Source organism: Nerophis ophidion, linkage group LG13 (assembly GCF_033978795.1).
Source record: "Nerophis ophidion isolate RoL-2023_Sa linkage group LG13, RoL_Noph_v1.0, whole genome shotgun sequence".
NCBI classification, from domain to species: domain Eukaryota; kingdom Metazoa; phylum Chordata; class Actinopteri; order Syngnathiformes; family Syngnathidae; genus Nerophis; species Nerophis ophidion.
This window is the reverse complement of record NC_084623.1, coordinates 35,114,401-35,134,198: the sequence shown is the minus strand read 5'-3', so window position 1 is coordinate 35,134,198 and position 19,798 is coordinate 35,114,401. Positions and strand designations below refer to the sequence as shown.

Genomic DNA, 19,798 nt, shown 5'->3' with positions numbered 1-19,798 from the left:
GAGTTTCTTAGGGAGGACATTTTTGATGTTTAACTCCAGTAAAAGTGATCCAGAAGCTTTTGGAGGAAATGAAAGAAAGATCAGCGTATGTGGAAGTTTTGCAGCCGTATAAACTGTTTGATTGCAAGGAGGAGGACGGGGGGAAACCCAGTGAGCTGGATGTCAGTTTCATTAAGCAACAAGTTGCTGTGGCCCTCCAGTCCAAGAGGATTGAACTGAAACAATAACAGAAAGCCTTGGCACCAACTGCATTAGAGACTAGCAGCAGACTCACCATTACCAGTTCGTGTTTGTTCAAGAATCTCACACCTGACAGTTTTCAAGCCAAGTGTGTCAGCAGACAAATCTGTGATTGTGGTCAGGATTTATGGTCAGGTAAAGCTCCAAAATAGTATACAACCAAAAAAAAGTTTAGGAAGTAGAGGTTTTCTTTAACCGGAAGTGTGGGGAAAAAAAATTCACAACAGACATTTCAATTCACTATGATTACAATTATAACTTTCAGAGAATCTGATGCATTTCTACACATTTCTATTTTTTTTCTATTGTCTTATTTTCTGTAGGTGCGCAAGTATTTGCTGATGCTAGATGTGAGAAAGGACCATGTCAAGTTCTGGAGGCCTCAGGTTCTGCTGATGGTTTCCAACCCTCGTAGCAGTACAGGCCTCATCACATTCATCAATGATATTAAAAAGAGTGGACTCTACGTTCTGGGACACGTTCAACTCGGAGATCTCAGTAAGAACGCCTTTTAACGTACACATTTTTTTTTACCAGCTTTAGGTAATCTTTTTTTCCCCAAGCACTTAACAAAACAAGTGCCAGCATGGAGAGACTGAGAAAATAATGAAAGTATAAATTGACGATATAGTTTATGATTGCATCTGTCACAATTGTTTTCTATTCCATATATTGCAGTGTTCAATCAATCAAACGAGATTTTCAATCAGGATTGTCGCATATTTCACTCAAGAGTAAACACATCCTAATGACTTACAGTGTGTAATTCAGTTTTCCTCCTACCATCATCAGGTTTACTTTAACTTAAGTCTTATTTTCCATATAGCGTCAGATCACAAAATAAATCATAAAAGTAAACTTTTCCGACAGACCTGGCTGGCGCCTCATGTATAAACCGTGCGTATTCACAAAAACCTGGCGTCCGCCCTTTTTCACAGCAAAGTTAAGATGTATCAAGAGTGATTTGAACGTGGAGATGCGCGGTTTCTCACGCCAACTTGGCTCGTGTACGCACATTTCTACGAGCTGGGGATACTTTGGTGATATAGAAAGGTTGTCATTCTGGATTTGCAAACATTTGATTTAAAAAATGTTAAAAAATTGAGACAAATTTCACTTTTTCACCATTACTTTTAATGGTTTATATTTATATTTGTAAGGATGTTGATCAAATTATCCACACAATCATTAATGCTTTGCTATTAATTCCTCATATTAACATTTATGAGGATGTCCAGGCCACCATTTTTCCTCCTATTGGTGTTCCAATGTATTCTTGTGACTCAAACACAGCTTGGTCAGTCGAGCGGACATCAGCAGCTGGTGGTTGCCGTAGGATAATGGCACCGGAGACGGTGGAGGAAGGACTCAACTTTGTCACATTGCTGCTACTGCAAGTAGCTCCCCTGTGTTGTAGTAACACATTGAGTAATCAAACAAGAGTCAAAGTATGCTGACATGTTAAAATTCAAAAGATTTCAAACCAAACGTTACATAATTTCCGCATTAAACACTAATCTAAAAGACCAAGGAGCTGGTCATTGACTTTGGGAGGTCGAGTCCACGGTCACAACCTATTGTGATCGAGGGAGTTGAGGTACAGACCGTGGACTCATTCAAGTACCTCGGGGTTTGGGTGGACAATAAGCTGGACTGGACCGTTAACACGGACCACCAGTACAAGAAAGGACAGAGCAGGCTGTACTTCCTCAGGAGACTGCACTCCTTCAACATTTGTAGAAAACTCCTGTGGATGTACTACCAGTCTGTGGTTGCCAGCGTTCTGTTCTACATGGTAGTGTGCTGGGGGGGCAGTACATCTAAGAAGGACAGCTCCAAACTTGAGAAACTGATCAGGCGGGCCGGTTCTACAATGCGAATGAAAGTGGACTCACTGGTGACGGTGGCAGAGAAGAGGACTGTTGACAAACTAGTGAGCATCCTGGATGATGCCAGTCACCCTCTGCATAGCGTTATCAGTAGCCAGAGGAGCCTGTTCAGTGCTAGACTGCTTAATCCCAAGTTCAGGACTAATAGACTCAAAAACTCCTTTGTCCCACACGCCATTAGACTGTACAACTCCTCTCTGGGGTGGGGGGCGGGGGGTACTAGGATGACAGGGGATGCAAAACAACAGTGCAATAGGTTTTCATTACATGGTCACTACTGCCTACTTTGTCTTGTTATATTCTTATTTTACTGTTATATTTTTATTCCCATTGTTGCTCTTTATATTTTTATTCTTATTGTAATATTTCTCTATTGTGTTTCCATTTAAATCCCCATTATTTACTTTTTACTTTTATTTAAATTGATCTCAACTCTGTACACTGCTGCTGGAATTTTAATTTTCCTGACAGAACTCTTCTGAAGGAATCAATAAAGTACTATCTATCTATCTATCTAATCTGGCTGGGAGCAGGCTGCTGGATAAACACATTTTGTTATAAGTTACACAAATGATACCTTTTCTGCAGTTTTACATAATCATCTTAGTAACTATCTTTACATGTGTATGGTGGTGTTCTGCTGACCTCGACTGCGGATGTTGTGGATCGGTGGAGGGAATACTTCGAAGACCTCCTCAATCCCACCATCACGTCTTCCTATGAGGAAGCAGTGCCTGGAGTATCTGTGGTGGGCTCTCCTATTTCTGGGGCTGAGGTTGCCGAGGTAGTTAAAAAGCTCCTCGGTGGCATGATATCCTCCCAGAATTCCTTAAGGCTCTGGATGCTGTGGGACTGTCAGGTTACTGGAAAGGAGGCTACCTCGGATTCAGGAGGAACAGTGTGGTTTTCGTCCTGGTCGTTGAACTGTGGACCAGCTCTATACTCTCGGCAGGGTTCTTGAGGGTGCATGGGAGTTTGCCCAACCAGTCTACATGTGCTTTGTGGACTTGGAGAAGGCATTTGACCGTGTCCCTCGGGAAGTCCTGTGGGGAGTGCTCAGAGAGTATGGGGTATCGGACTGTCTGATTGTGGAGGTTCACTCCCTGTATGATCAGTGTCAGAGCTTGGTCCGCATTGCCGGCAGTAAGTCGGACACGTTTCCAGTGAGAGTTGGACTCCGCCAAGGCTGCCCTTTGTCACAGATTCTGTTTATGACTTTTATGGACAGAATTTTTAGGTGCTGTCAAGGCGTTGAGGGGTTCCGGTTTGGTGGTCGCAGGATTAGATCTCTGCTATTTGCAGATGATGCTGTCCTGATGGCTTCATCTGCCCGGGATCTTCAGCTCTCACTGGATCGGTTCGCAGCCAAGTGTGAAGCGACCGGGATGAGAATCAGCACCCCCAAGTCCAAGGCCCATGGTTCTCGCCTGGAAGTGCCATCTCCGGTTTGGGGAGGAGACCCTGCCCCAAGTGGAGGAGTTCAAGTACTTCGGAGTCTTTTTCACGAGTGAAGGAAGAGTGGATCGTGAGTTTGACAGGCGGATCGGTGCGGTGTCTTCAGTAATGCGGACGCTATATCGATTCGTTGTGGTGAAGAAGGAGCTGAGCCGGAAGGCAATGCTCTCACTTTACCGGTCGATCTACGTTCCCATCCTCACCTATGGTCATGAGCTTTGGGTCATGACCGAAAGTAGAAGATCACGGGTACAAGCGGGGCTCTCCCTTAGAGATAGGGTGAGACGCTCTGCCATCCGGGAGGAGCTCAAAGTAAAGCCGTTGCTCCTCCACATCGAGAGGAGCCAGATGAGGTGGTTCGGGCATCTGGTCAGGATGCCACCCGAACGCCTCCCTAGGGAGGTGTTTAGGGCATGTCCAACCAGTAGGAGGCCACGGGGAAGACCCAGGACACATTGGGAAGACTATGTCTCCCGGCTGGCCTGGGAACGCCTCGGGATCCCCCAGGAAGAGCTGGACGAAGGGGCTGGGGAGAGGGAAGTTTGGGCTTCCCTGCTTAGGCTGCTGCCCCCGCGAGACGACCTCGGATAAGGGGAAGAAGATGGATGGATGGATGGATGGATAGCTATCTTTACAAATGGGTTGAGCACTACTTTATCTCCAGTCCCTTCACCTGTTTCGGCCACATCCATCTTCTTCTTCACCTTCTTCCTGATGTAGTAAGACTTATTACATATTTGTTCCTGTGTGCGGTTCTGGGACTCCACTAAATTGATAGCCTAGCACACTTTATCCCACTCAAACACTCTTTTGTTTGCTGAAAATGCCAGAGGACAGCGTGCCAAAGGGTGTATTTATTTTGGCGTGCCTTCACTGTAGCAAGAAGCACCTCCAACGCCTTGTCTGTGGATGTATTCATTTTCACCGTCTTGCTCATTATCTTTGGGTTTTCTGATTGTGCATAGTGTGGGATCTTAGGCACCAGGCTAATTTGAATTTGATTTGCATATTTAAAAAAGTGTGTGGACAGGGAGTGGCCAGCCACTCTGACATGTGTGTTTAATTCGGGGGTACAAAAGAAATATGCTAGAATTAATGTGTGCGCGCATTTTTATACATCTTAATGTTTTTATGCGTACGTTTTTGGAATTTGCGCGTACACCATTTTTTATTTTGTAAGAAATCTACACAATTCGTAATACATGATGCCCCAGGTCATTAACCTTGTCATTGTATGAAACAAACTGATTAGCCTTACTTTAAGATTTGTATTTACACATTTCTGCCTCTATGTACTGTAGTCATACATTTACAATCCTCTTCTGCTCTTTGCATCACATGCACTGTACTGTGTACTGATTTTGGAAATTGATTACAGAATCTTAATACGGTTTGTTTGCTTAATCTGACAAATACATAACTCCATCTCTAAAATGAGCATTTATATATACTGATAAAGGAATACTTTTTGATGCATACATTAAGATTGTGGAGGTAGTCACTGATAGTGTAAGAAGAAAGTTAATAATTTTAATCACAGCTAATCACAACCATTACTGTTGATGTTATTTTTAAACATGTACCTTATTTTCCATTCTTCTTACAATCCCGCCCTCACTCTCAGACACGTTGCCCTCTGATCCTCTTCAATCCCAGTATGCCTCCTGGTTAACCCTGGTGGACTATCTCAACATTAAAGCCTTTGTCAACCTGACATTGGCTGATTCAGTACGTCACGGGATCCAACACCTCCTGTTCATCTCTGGACTAGGTCAGTGTCACCATCATTACTTCTCATTGTCCCATAAATGTTTTAGTACTGTATGTCTAAGGCGTAGAGTCTGCTTGTACATTTAAAGGTGCACCTGAAAATTTTACAGAAGTTTCCATATGAGTTGGGAAATTGTGTTAGATGTAAATGTAAAACGGAATACAATGATTTGTAAATCCTTTTCAACCCATATTCAATTGAATGCACTAAAAAGACAAGATATTTGATGTTCAAACTCATAAACTTTACTTTTTTTTGCAAATAATAATTAACTTAGAATTTCATGGCTGCAACATGTGCCAAAGTAGTTGGGAAAGGACATGTTCACCACTGTATTACTTCACCTTTTCTTTTAAAAACACTCAATAAACGTTTGGGAACTGAGGAAACTAATTGTTGAAGCTTTGAAAGTGGAATTCTTTCTCATTCTTGTTTTATGTAGAGCTTCAGTCGTTCAAGAGTCCGGGGTTTCCGCTGTCGTATTTTACACTTCATAATGCGCCACACATTTTCGATGGGAGACAGGTCTGGACTGCAGACGGGCCAGGAAAGTACCCGCACTCTTTTTTTTACAAAGCTACACTGTTAAAACACTTGTTTTGCTGAAATAAGCAGGGGCATCCATTATAACGTTGCTTGGATGACAACATATGTTGCTCAAAAACCTGTATGGACCTTTTAGCATGAATGGTGCTTTCACAGATGTGTAAGTTACCCATGACTTGGGCACTAATACACCCCCATAACCATCACAGATGCTGGCTTTTGAACTTTGCGCCTATAAAAATCCGAATGGTTATTTTCCTCTTTGTTCTGGAGAACACCACGTCCTCTGTTTCCAAATATAATTTGAAATGTGGACTCGTGAGACCACAGAAAACCTTTCCACTTTGCATCAGTCCATCTTAGGGGAGCTTGGGCCCAGCCAAGCCGGCGGCGTTTCAGGATTTTGTTGATAAATGGGTTTGGCTTTGCATAATAGAGTTTTAACTTGCACTTACAGATGTAGCGACCAACTGTAGTTGCTGACAGTGGTTTTATGAATTCATTCCTGAACCCATGTGGTGATATCCTTTACACACTGGTGTCGGTTTTTGATGCAGTACCGCCTGAGGGAACAAAAGTCTGTAGTATCATCGCTTAAGTGCAGTGATTTCTCCTGATTCTCTGAACTTTTTGATGATTTTACGGACCGTAGATGGTAAAATCCCAAAATTCTTTGCAATAGCTCGTTGAGAAATGTTGCTCTAAAACTGTTCGACAATTTGCTTACAAAAGTGGTGACCCTCACCCCATCCTTGTTTGTGAATTACTTAGCATTTCATGGAAGCTGCTTTTATACCCAATCATGGCACCCAACTGTTCCCAATTAGCCTGCACACCTGTGGGATGTTCCATATAAGTGTTTGATGAGCATTCCTCAACTTTATCAGTATTTATTGCCACCTTACCCAACTTTGTCATGTGTTGCTGGCATCAAATTCTAAAGTTAATGATTATTTGCAAATAAAAATGTTTATCAGTTTTTACATCAAAAAAGTCATTGTATTCCGTTTATATTTACATCTAACACAATTTCCCAACTCATATGAAAACAGGGTTTGTACATACTTTGACAGTTTAAAGGAAGTCTTTATTGATACGTACCTCGTTTAATTTTTTTCACGTCACAGATTAATATTAATTACTAGGGCTGCAACGATTAGTCAAAATAATCAAGTGAAGTGAATTATATTTATATAGCGCTTTTCTCTAGTGACTCAAAGCGCTTTACATAGTGAAACCCAATATCTAAGTTACATTTAAACCAGTGTGGGTGGCACTGGGAGGAGGTGGGTAAAGGGCCTTGCCCAAGGACACAACGGCAGTGACTAGGATGGTGGAAGCGGGAATCGAACCTGCAACCTTCAAGTAGATGGCACGGCCGCTCTACCAACCGAGCTATGCCGCCCCAACAATATTATAAAAATGTATTGACAAAGATTTGTTATTAAAACATTTATTGATAACCCCCAGTAAGTTCATGTTTACACCGTCATTCCTTTAGGTAAATAATTGCTGCTAAATAACTAACAGTACTGGATACAAATACTTGTTTTTTTACAGGACGTCTTGCACTTTAGGTGGAATGAAGTAAAACCTATTGTGTATTTTGTTACAATTTGATTTTGATTTGATTTGGTCAAGTCGTGGATGTTAAACTCAAAAGTGCAAAGAAGGTCATAAGCAATAATCGTTTGAGTCGACGACTAATCAAAAAATAATCACATCAACAATACAAGTATCATAATAATCTTTAATTTTGGTGCCTCACTTTGTCGAAAGATATCTTAAATTGTATTTCTTTTTTGGATCAAATTGTAATTGTAATGTTTAGTCGAGTCAAGTGCATTTTATTTCTATCATGCCAATTCACAACAGAAGTTATCTCAAGACAGTTTACACATAGAGCAGGTCTAGAACCAGGCTTTGTCATACATCAAAGAGAACCAACATAAGCTAGCATTTGGCGACAGAGGCAAGGAGAAAACTCGAACAGAACCCAGGCTCTGTAGGGTGGCCATTTGTTTGCCAGTTGGGTTAAGACAGAAAGTTGAGGGGTTGAGCTCCAACTGTGTATAGAACCAAACGATCTGTAGTGACTCATTGCCTTGTCTATTTTGTTTACATTCCAGGTGGAATGCGTCCCAACACACTTGTCTTAGGTTTCTATGACGACAGTTTGCCAAAAGACAAGCTCTCTCCAAGTCAGTCCACAGATCTTTCAGCGTCTCAAGATCTTGAGCAGCACACCACTCCCTTCCATTTTGGTTCCCTTCGGCGGTCTAGTAACGGTACTAAAAAGGATAACGCCCACGACGGAAAGGTTCTAGGGGCCGAGGAGTACGTAGCAATCATTGCGGATGCCATGAAGATGCTGAAGAATGTGGTTCTGGCCCGTTATTTTAACAACTTTGACCGAGCAAAGGCTCTGTCAGCGGCCTCCTCTCCGGGTAAGAGTTCCGTCTACGTGGACGTGTGGCCGGTCAATCTGCTGCGTCCAGACAGCTCCAGCTACGTGGATACCTGTTCTTTGTTCTTGCTTCAGCTGGCATGCATTCTCAACATGGTGCGATCTTGGCGCAAAGCCACACTCCGTCTCTTCCTATGTGTGGAGGAAGGGCGGACCGTGAGTGGCTCAGAGGAGAAGCTAGGACAGCTGCTGAAAGAATTGCGAATAAAAGCTCAAATCTACCCTGTGCCTTGGGACCAGCAGGTGGCACTACACTGGCAGCGACAAGGCGGGAGAAATGGAGAAGAGAACAAGCAAGCGTCAGAATCTTTCCAAACTGTCAAGGAAGGAGAGAGGCGGAGGAACGATGAAGAGGATGCCGATGATAGTTACGCCAATAGCTTCCCGAGCAACACTACGCGCCTATCAGATGACTACTTGTCAGCGGTCAATCAGCTGATCCTAGACCAGGCACGGCCACCACCGACTGTGCGCTTTCTGTACCTGCCCCGCCCCCCGGCTGACACCCGCCGCTACACTGCATACTTGCACCAGCTGGAGCTGCTGACACAGAACCTGGGCCCAACTTTGCTCATCCACGGTGTGACGCCTGTCATCACCACTGATCTCTGAACACTTCCGCTCGCACGCACTAAGCTGTGACAGGCTTAGCGTCGATCTTGTCGGCTGCTGTTGTGTGAAGGTGTGAATTCCTGTCCCAAGAGCTGACTGACTAAACTGACCAAACGCTTGACAAGCTCAATATGGACCAAACCCGAAAAAAGCCCAACAACTCAGAAAATATTTTTCCCGGGATTATTTCAAATGACGATACCTTAACTTTATTTACTTTAAAGCGGTACACAAAGCATTGCACAAAAATACTATAATGCATCGAAACAGGATTGTGGTCTTCAGGTTAAAATAGTATGACATGATTATGTTTTTTCTGTACTGGTTATATTATTTATATGTGTAACAGTACGCCAGGGGTACCTATGGCTCGCGAGCCAGATGTGGCTCTTTTGATGACTGCATCAGGCTCTCGGATAAATCTGAGCTGACATTGCTTAACATGATAAGTAATGAATAATTCCACTTGTAATAAGTGTTAAAAATAATGTTCAAAACATAAAACATTCTCATGCATTTTTAGTCCATCCATCCGTTTACTACCGCACCTGTTCAAGAAGGTTCGTTAAGAAGTTATTTATTTATTATTGGTTAGTGTGGGGCTTGTTCTCCTGGGGGTTCTTCAGACCACCAAGCACCGACATGAGAGCCCGTTTCAGGGTTACACTATTGTTTTATTTTTCAATAAGTCCCTCAGTTGCTTTCCAGCAATTGTATTTTTCTCTTTCGTTCTCGCTCGTGCTCTGGCTTCAGCCCCAACCCTGTCTCTCCTCCTGGCTGCTGCTTATAACAGAGCGACAGGTGATTAGATAACAAGGCTCAGGTGGGCCATCCACGCAGCTCTCGCTGATTTCGAGGCCGGTCCTGGCACACCCCAGTTCGCTGCAGGCCGGTGGGCCACGCCCCCTCCATAGTTGGCTTCAGAATAACAATGTTATTACAAAGAATAAGAGAACTATTATACTCTAGAAATGTTGGTCTTACTTAAACATGGACGTGTTTAGTTGTGTTCAGTGTTAAAAAAAATATATTATATGGCACTTACGGAAATACATTTTAAAATATTTGGCTTTTTGGCTCTCTCAGCCAAAAAGGTTCCCGACCCCTGCAGTACGCCATCATCACGATGCCGCCGGTTAATTTTCGGTAAATTAACAGGGGAACTGTACTTTTTTGGCAATTTTGTCCATCATCCACAATACCTATGGGGGGAAAGAACACACATGTATTTCATTCTAAATAGTAAAAAAAAAACTTCTAACTAGAGGCGGCTAACAATGTAGGTGATGGTGAGTGACCTATTTCTCCTATAAAAACCTTTAAAAAAAAACACCCAACCACGTTTTAAATGAATAGGATAAGTATGTATTTTTATGTGGTATCAGGCACATTCTTGATAATATTTACAGTATTTTGGTCACTATAAGCATTAACAGAACTTTTCTCCTGGGTGCATTGATTTCACAGAGCCCATAGCAACAGACGCTACTTCCGTCAAGAACTATTCTTACTACTACTAATCATGACATACTTTTTGAGAGAAAATGAGGACTACTTTGGGACAATTAAGGATCTTAAACTTTATCTTTTTGAACCTGAATATACAAAAGACGAGCTAAAAAATGTAGAAGCCGGGTGCTAAGCAGATCCAGCTCTAGTGAAACACTGAGCTTCCTGTAGCACTAATGATAAGTGCTAAACAAGAAATACAAACATAATATATCAAAACAAAACAGGCACTTACCAAGCCAAACGCACTAGTCACTAGTGGGATGTTTATATCTTTCAGCACGGGGTTGTGCTCCCCGTTTAGTTGGTGAATTCAGCATAATCCAACCCTCCTCAGGTAAATAATGCTGGGTTGAAATGAGAATCGTACTGCATCTTCCTAGCGATGTTTTCGGGTCTAAGTAAAATTTCAAAGTTGATCAACTTCTTGGCTAATGGCCACAACGTTCTGTATGGGTTTGAGACATGATTTATAATGCAGCACAAACTTTTACCAACTCAGAGGCGAGGCAGCAGTAGCTCAGTAGCTGTGTTACCTTTTGCAAGTGGCACAAGGAGCAGTGGGAATGTCTCTATGAGCAATGCGCTGTTTTACTACACTAGAAAAGTAGTTATTTAGCATTATTGCTTAAAAAGGAATGTCCTTATTGATATGCGTTTCTTCACATATAAATGGAACGTTCTTGGCGGTTTTTGGAGGTTTTATTAGAGGGCTTTATAGTCGCAATAAAAGACTTCCCTTTAACTGCATTGTTAGCTACCTTGTGCTAGCAGTTTTTAAGTATTTAGAAAGCATTGAAAAGAGGAGTGTGTTTTTGTCCCACACAAAGATTGTGAATGATTGGAAAAAAATCCAAAAAAGTGCAGTTTCTGTTCAGGAAACGCGGTAAACAGCTTACATGATTTAAAAAAAATTATAAAATAAAATAAAAACTGCTGGTCCCAAAACAAATGTAATACAGAGAAAAATGAATGGATACGAGGTCCACTTTTAATACTTCTTGTGCCTTAGAGATGCAAAAGCACATCCAATGTAGGTCAATATAAGCTAATTTATGAACAAAACAACTTTGTGCTGACAAAGCAAATTAATGTAATATCTAGTCAAACATCTTAGCTTGATTTTTAGAATATGCCAAGGACCAATTAACTAACCACAAGCCGATAATTGCTGTGGGGGCCACACCTTTGGCCTCCCTTTCCTGTCACTCACGTGTAATGTTTACCATGTTGGAAATCAATTCGCCTCTACCATATGACATGGTTAATCCGCTTAAAAATACATGTTGTTACGAGGAATGGGTACCATATTCGGTATTTTTATAGGCACCCACCTAATTCTGTCGGTATTACCAGTAATCTACTCACTTAAATCAAAAAGTCCCTTATTTCAATAACTTTGTTGCCCTTGACATAAGGTCCGGTTGCAGACTAAACACCGGCTCAAACACTTGGCAAGGAAACACGATTTCAAGCAGCGCTCAAAGCAGACTCAGCTTAACTGCCTCTCATAAACGTTTACATTTTTAATGCAAACAAAACAAGTATATCTGATCAAAAAAACGCTCGGACATAAAGTAAGGCTCCACTCTTCGATGCATTAGCTTGATTCTAATTTTTGCTATGCCATAGGCATGCTACTGATTAGCATTAGAAGTTTTACATGGCAGTTTCAACACCTCCAAATTTGAAAATGAAGATTACACCTAGAATGGCCATTAAATCAAAAAGCTAGTGTGTGTAATAAGTACAATAATTACAGTATAAACACCTTGTAGGGTGCAATATATTAACTTAATAGCTAAGACTACTAGGCTACACACCGTAGTCTGTACACTACTGCCATCTAACGTCTTGGAATTGAAAATTTACTCTATGATACTTGCAAATCAGACTCAGAAATGTAATAAGAAAACAAGCAGTAACAACTGGTCAGCACAGTTATCATCATCTGCACAATTTTAAATGTTACATTAAAAGATGAGAATGTATTGTAAAATAATTAACATTTCTTTACACACACATGAATACCGAACATTGGTATCATTGAGTACCAGTGTGGATTCCTAGGTACAGTATCGGTTCAAATGGGAAGGTACCCGCCTGTCTATTATAAAGAGCCTCCATGAGTCATATGATAGCAACATAGGAACATCTGAACTCATCAAGACTACCACCTTCTCTCGTCTCATATATTTCACCCTACACTTTAAAGACTTTTCCACTGTTCGATGCAGTCTGAGCTGAATTTGAAGTGTCCTCTTGCTTCCCTGGTGACCTCCTTTTTTTGCAAGGGGTTAAGGAGAGGTTACCCCGTCCCATTTCTTAAAACGATCATTCCGTGTGCCTTCTGATCAAAAAAGTACCAAACTTGTAAGCGATTAAAAGTCTGGAACTAGTCAGGTCTAGATAGAAAGTTGGACTGCGTTCATTTTTAGAGCGGGAATATTCATGACAGCTGCTTTTACCATTTAGTCTTCTTCTTGTGTTGACTTTCTGTTCACACCTCTCACGTTAACGGTTCAGTTTTGACCCGTGTCTTAATAATAATAATAATGATAATGGATTTTATTTGTAAAAAGCACTTTACATTGAGTAAACAACCTCAAAGTGCCACAGTGTATTAAAAACAATAAAAATGAAAATATAATAAAAATCAATAAAAATAAAAACTAGAACAGCCTAATAGCTAGAACTAGTATGCATATGTCTTTGAAAAGGCTTTTTTAAAAAGAAGGGTTTTTAAGCCTTTTTTAAAAGAATCCACAGTCTGTGGTGCCCTCAGGTGGTCAGGGAGAGCGTTCCACAGACTGGTAGGGGCGGATCAGAAAGCCCGGTCTCCCATTGTTCGTAGCTTTGTCCTCAGAGGTTGGAGGAGGTTAGCCTGTCCGGAGCAGAGGTGTCTTAAATCAGCTGCTCAGTGTACGAAAAGCAATTTACATGTCTGTCTTCTTATTTATGTGCAGGTGGCAAAATGAGAATTCCTTAAGGCTCACGTAATAGGGATAGGAGATAGATGTCTTGGCAGTAGACTTATAAATTCATCTTGAGTTCTTATTATTGCCTTATAATCATAATTTTATCACTGGGTCGATAACGACAATACAAATGTAATCATTTCAAGCACACTATTTAAAAAATTGTAAAATGTTATTAATTGTTTTAATTTTCTTGTATGCATTTAAAACCTAAAACAGGTCAGTATCGAGCCTAACACAAGAGGAAGGTTAAATTACATAGGAAAAATACATAAATGTTGTCCACATTTTTGCAGTTGATGAGATTTGTTAATCAGATTCAATCTATTTACACAGGGGTTATCAACATATTTAATCACATTACATTTTGAAATCATACGTTTCCAGATCGGTGCATTGGAAGGGACGGCCCAATTCCCTGATTTCCCTGGTTCATTAAATATGATCAATCCCCTGAACTTTTTCTCTTGGGTTATGCATATTGTGTTAATAAATATACAGGTTGATTGCTACCATTGATCAGGCTATGCTACAGTGAACACTGCAAGAAATTGAAAACCCTCAGAAAATATTTAGGCATCTAATGGTGCCCATGAAGAGGTGCACTAATTCCTTGGTTTTCATTTGCACCAAAAGTATGTCTCCGTTTTCATACACTGTCCCGTTTTTAGAACAAATAGTCACATTGGTGACTCAGTCTCTGTTCTTACCTTATTTAGTATGGGTGTAAGTAAAATAATCCATCTCTGTTCTTACCTTATTTAGTATGGGTGTAAGTAAAATAATCCATTATAGAACCAAATAAAGTTGTAGCATAATAGTCCAATCAAAGTCAACCTTAGAGCTTTAGAGTCTGTATTTCCAGAGGTTCAGCGAACAGAACACACTGCTCAAGGGCTCAGGGGTGTCCAAACTTTTTAACCTTGGGGGCTACAAAAAAATTTAGCTGGGAGCCAAAAGCTATGTATATATAGCCCAGGGGTCGGCAACCCGCGGCTCCAGAGCCGCATGCGGCTCTTTGATCACTCTAATGTGGCTCAGCTGCATAATTTTGACTTAGCTGCATAATTTCCGACCCCCCTAATATCCCGAGAGATTTCCGGGGTATAATACCTCACTCAGATATCACCCGGGGCCAACATTCTCTGATATTCATCCAGTCGACATTATAGAGGGCGTGCCCTGATGGCAAAGCTTTAACAGTCTTCTAAAACTTGTCGTTGCGCCGACTTATACACATATCTGCGTGCCAGCCGGTCACATGTAGCCTCTGTTGATACACGACAGTGACTGCAAGGCATACTTACTCAACAGCCATACAGGTTACACTGACAGTTGTGATATAAACAACTTTAACACTCTTACTAATATGCGCCACACTGTGAACCCACACCAAACAAGAATGACAAACACATTTCGGGAGAACATCCGCATTGTAACACATATAAACACAACAGAACAAATACCCAGAATCCCATGCATCCCTAACTATTCCGGGCTACATTATACACCCCCGCTAGCACGAACCTCGGCCCCCCCCAACCCCGCCCACCTCAACCGACGCACGGAGGGGGGGGGATTTGGTACTAGCGGGGGTGTATAATGTAGTCCGGAAGCGTTAGGGATGCATGGGATTCTGGGTATTTATGTTTGTCATTATTGTTTGGTGTGGGTTCACATTGTGGCGCATATTAATTAGTAAGAGTGTTAAAGTTGTTTATATCACAACTCTCAGTGTAACCTGTATGGCTGTTGAACAAGTATGCGTTGCAGTCGTCTAAGTGTGTCTATGGAAGCTACTTACGACTCGTGGCTGGGCTGTGCTAGATATTTGTACATGTTGTAGAGGGCGGTAAAGGCAGCGCCTTCATAGCACGCCCGTATTATGTTGAAGGGCGAAAATCAGCAGACATTCGTGAGAATAGTTGCTCTGAAATTCGTCAGTCTCCCGGAAAGTATAGGAGGGTTGGCAAGTGTGATGCTGTTAATTTAGTTTTCTTTACTTTGTGAAACGGGTCAAAATGGCTCTTTGAGTGGTAAAGGTTGCTGAGCCCTGATATAGCCAATACATCTATATGTGTACATATAATATTATTGTAATGGCTATATAATGAATATAATTGGATTTTTAGAGTATGTGAAACTTCGACTCCTACCTTGTTTACTTCCATGACGACCTCCCTAAAGATTTGTTGTTAATCGGAAATATCAAGAAGCTAAAATGCGCCAAACGTGGATAAGTCTGGAGAGCGTTCTGCATTTTCACCAGAATTTATTGTAATAGATTTAAATTGGGGTAATTTTGAATTTGTTGTGGGGCTTGGATATTTGTTATGATATCCACAAAGTTCAGTGAACATGTTGTGTAATGTTTTTGTGTTGATTACATTTTTTTTTTTTGCGCCATGAATAGGTAAGGTTGTTTGGATTGGGTCATAAAAGTAATTGCTGTGCTGAACTCAATTGAAATAGGAGTTCATGGTCATTGACCAGATATACTCGCAAGATAGTGGCAAATGTGCAACAATAAGGTTACCAGATATTTTAAATTAGTTGGGACACACCCCACGGGCCAGTTTCCTCATTAAACTCATGACGTCTCACGGGCCGAACTGAGGTTGCAGTTTGGACACCCCTGGTCTTACATTACCAAGGTAATATGGTGCTTACAGGCTGTCCTCAGTAGTGTGTAAATTAGATTTACATTGTTTCCAACTGGAAACCTGCTCAGTGGCCTAGTGGTTAGAGGGTTTGCCCTGAGATTGGTAGGTAGTGAGTTCAAACTCTGAGTCATACCAAAGACTCTAAAAATGGGACTCAGTATCAAGAGTTGGAATTGGGGGGTTAAATCACCAACAATGATTCCCGGGGGCGGCTGCGCTACTGCTCACTGCTCCCCTCACTTCCCTGGGGGTGAGGATGATGGGTTAAATCAGGGGTCTCAAACAAGCGGCCTGCGAGACGCTATTTGGCGGCCCGCACCTTAATATGTAATTTAATGTTGGTGCGGCTCGCGAGTTTTACATGAATGGCGCTTTACAGCGTCATACTTGTATACCCTCGATTTTTCCGGGAAACTCCCAATTTTCAGTGCCCCTCTAGGGGTAAACATTCACCCGAATTTCACCCAAACAACAATATTAAGGGGGCACCATGGAGGCACTGCCTTTAGCGTCATCTACAACCTGTACAACTTGTGCCATCCCAGTCACATGTTGTATTTTGCTTCCGCAGACGCTGTAAGTGACTGCAAGACATAGTTGATTAACAGCAATACAGGTCACACTGAGGGTGGCCGTATAAACAACTTTAACACTGTTACAAATATGCGCCACAATGTGAACCCCCACCAAACAAGAATGACAAACACATTTTGCGAGAACATCCACACCGTAACACAACATAAACACAACAGAACAAATACCCTGAACCCTTTGCAGCCCTAAGTCTTCCGGGCTACAATATCCACCCCTGCATTCCCCAACCCCGCCCCCTATTGTAGGGGTTAGTTGCATGTTAGATTTTTTAAGAAATCTCTTCTTGCGACCCAGCCTCACCCAGTTTCTGCATCCAGTGGCCACCAGGTAAATTGAGTTTGAGACCCCTGGGTTAAATGCACAGGATAAATTAACTTTACTTTAAAAAAACGTTTCTGTTTTAATATGTTTTTTCAACTGACACTTTGTGACTGATTAATTACAAAAAACGAGGTACCACTTTATATTAAACAGGGGGGGACTTCAGTATCATTTTGTGACTATTTCCATGGATTGGTCCAGTAGTACATTTGCTTTGCATTTTTTAAATATTTGGTTCGGTCCAAAAAGATGCTCAGCTCTCTACAATAATCGTACAAAGTTCACAACTGTATTTAATTCATTGATTGTACGTATTCGAGGTACTTTACATTAAGTAATGCCTGATTAGCTTGAATCAGGGGTCACCAACACAGTGCCCGCGGGCACCAGGTAGCTCGTAAGGACCAGATGAGTCGCCCGCTGGCCTGTTCTAAAAATAGCTCAAATAGCAGCACTTACCAGTGAGCTGCCTCTATTCTTAAAATTGTATTTATTTACTAGCAAGCTGGTCTCGCTTTGCTTGACATTTTTAATTCTAAGAGAGACAAAACTCAAATAGAATTTGAAAATCCAAGAAAATATTTCAAAGACTTGGTCTTCACTTATTTAAATAAATTCATTTAATTTTTTTTTTGCCTCATATAACTTTCAGAAAGACAATTTTAGAGAAAAAATACAACCTTAAAAATTATTTTAGGATTTTTAAACCTTTCCACCTTTAAAATTCCTTCCTCCTCTTTCCTGACAATTTAAATCAATAGTCAAGTATTTGTTTTTTCATTGTAAAGAATAATACATTATTTTTAATTTAAATCTTCATTTTAGCTTCTTTTTTTTTTGACTAAGAATATTTGTGAAATATTTCTTCAAACTTAATATGATTAAAATGTAAAAAAAAATTATTCTGGCAAATTTAGAAAATCCGTAGAATCAAATTTAAATCTTATTTCATAGTCTTTTGAATTTATTTTTAAATTTTTGTTCCGGAAAATCTAGAAGAAATAATGATTTGTCTTTGTTAGAAATATAGCTTGGTCCAATTTGTTATATATTCTAACAAAGTGCAGATTGGATTTTAACCTATTTAAAACATGTCATCAAAAATATATATTTATTGTGAGAACTCAGTAATATGATCAGTGTTTCCACAAAGATAAATAGCATTAATTATTAATAATAACATAGAGTTAAAGGTAAATTGAGCAAATTGGCTATTTCTGGCAATTTATTTAAGTGTGTATCAAACTGGTAGCCCTTCGCATTAATCAGTACCCAAGAAATAGCTCTTAGTTTCAAAAAGGTTTGTGACCCCTGGCTTGAATAATGAAGTGGCTAAATTAAATTATATCATTTTTAGCCTGTTTTAACACAGAATATGGTTTATCCATGCACCCTGCTTGGCACTCAGTATCAAGGGTTGGACTTGGGGGTTGAATCACCAAAAATGATTCCCGGGCGCGGCCAACACTGATGCCCACTGCTCCCCTCACCTCCAAGGGGGGTGATCAAGGGGAATGGGTCAAATGCAGGGAATAATTTCGCCGCACCTTGTGTGTGTGTGACAATAATCTTTGCTACTTTAACTTAACTGTGACCGCAAATGATTTACTCCGTAGGAACATTCATCGTCCTTGATTTGTTGATGTGGTTTTAAAAATGCGTGAAAAGCAACAGCCAATTCACGAACTGACATTTTTTTCTTTGCATTAGTTTGATGTCCTTCAGTTGATGTTGAATGTGTTTACTTGCAGGACATTTCATTCTACTCCAAGAAGTGCACTCCTTTAGTGAACCATGGTTTTTACATTTTCTTTGTCCATGATGTTCAGCTTCAAAGTAGAAGCGCTCCTTTAATGAAGTGTTAAGTGTTGCTCTTGATCACTGTGGAAATGTAGAACAAAAATAGGTGCTCAACGAAATGTAAGCCAAGAAAAATAAAGACTTTTTAAGCACTCATTTTCTCGTATTTGATTTCTTCGTTCCTCACGTGCTGTGAGGTTCGAGGCAGATGAAGCTCTTAAATTGTAATTTAATATTCTCTCATGAATGTTAATACACTACACGCTGCTCATTAAAAGCATAACTTGATAAATAAGAGAATAATTCACTCTTTTGAAAATGTCTCCATCATATTTACCGTATTTAATTGAATAACCACCGGGGCGCTAAATAATTTAAAACCTTTTCTCACTCCGGCACTTACCAAAGGCATGCGGTAAAAGTAAGCATGCGCTAATTATTTTAAAACCTCTTCTAACTCTGGCGCTTACCGAAAGCATGCGGTAAAACTAAGCATGCGCTAATTATTTTAAAACCTCTTCTCACTCCGACACTTACCAAAGGCATGCAGTAAAAATTAAAGTGTGATGTAAGGATACCATCATGAAAAGCACATTTAATAAAAAAAATTATTATTATGGTCTTACCTTTACTTATAAATGAAGTCCATGCCAGCTCCTTCTGATCAAAAGCATCGATAACTTGTTTATAGAAGTCTTTCTTATCTTTCTTCAGTTAAAAAGTCTCTCTGTCTCGATGGAGATATTCCATTATTACCTCCTGCTTCAATTGAAAGTCCAGTTTAAAAAACTGCTATCAGACCGCTGCTATCAGCGACGACAGAATTTGCCTCGGGCAACTCCCCCTCCCGTTCTGCTCCGTGGGTGATCTCTTTATCCCACCGCTGCCAAGTGTTATTGTATAAATAATACACTGGGTATTTAGGACTTGAACATGCTTTATTTCAGCCCGCT

General features: G+C 40.7%; 1 protein-coding gene across 1 annotated transcript in view; it reads left to right on the top strand.

The window, feature by feature from the left end:
* The window catches only part of zgc:153039 (uncharacterized protein LOC767698 homolog), a 123,916-nt gene extending 104,915 nt beyond the window's left edge, over window positions 1–19,001 (top strand). The window contains exons 11-13 of the mRNA XM_061918833.1: window positions 564–738; window positions 5,209–5,355; window positions 8,031–19,001. Of these exons, the coding sequence (XP_061774817.1) occupies window positions 564–738; window positions 5,209–5,355; window positions 8,031–8,980 (1,272 nt within the window). The 3' untranslated portion in view covers window positions 8,981–19,001. The remainder of the gene's footprint in view (window positions 1–563; window positions 739–5,208; window positions 5,356–8,030) is intronic.
* The last annotated feature ends 797 nt before the right edge of the window (window positions 19,002–19,798 follow it).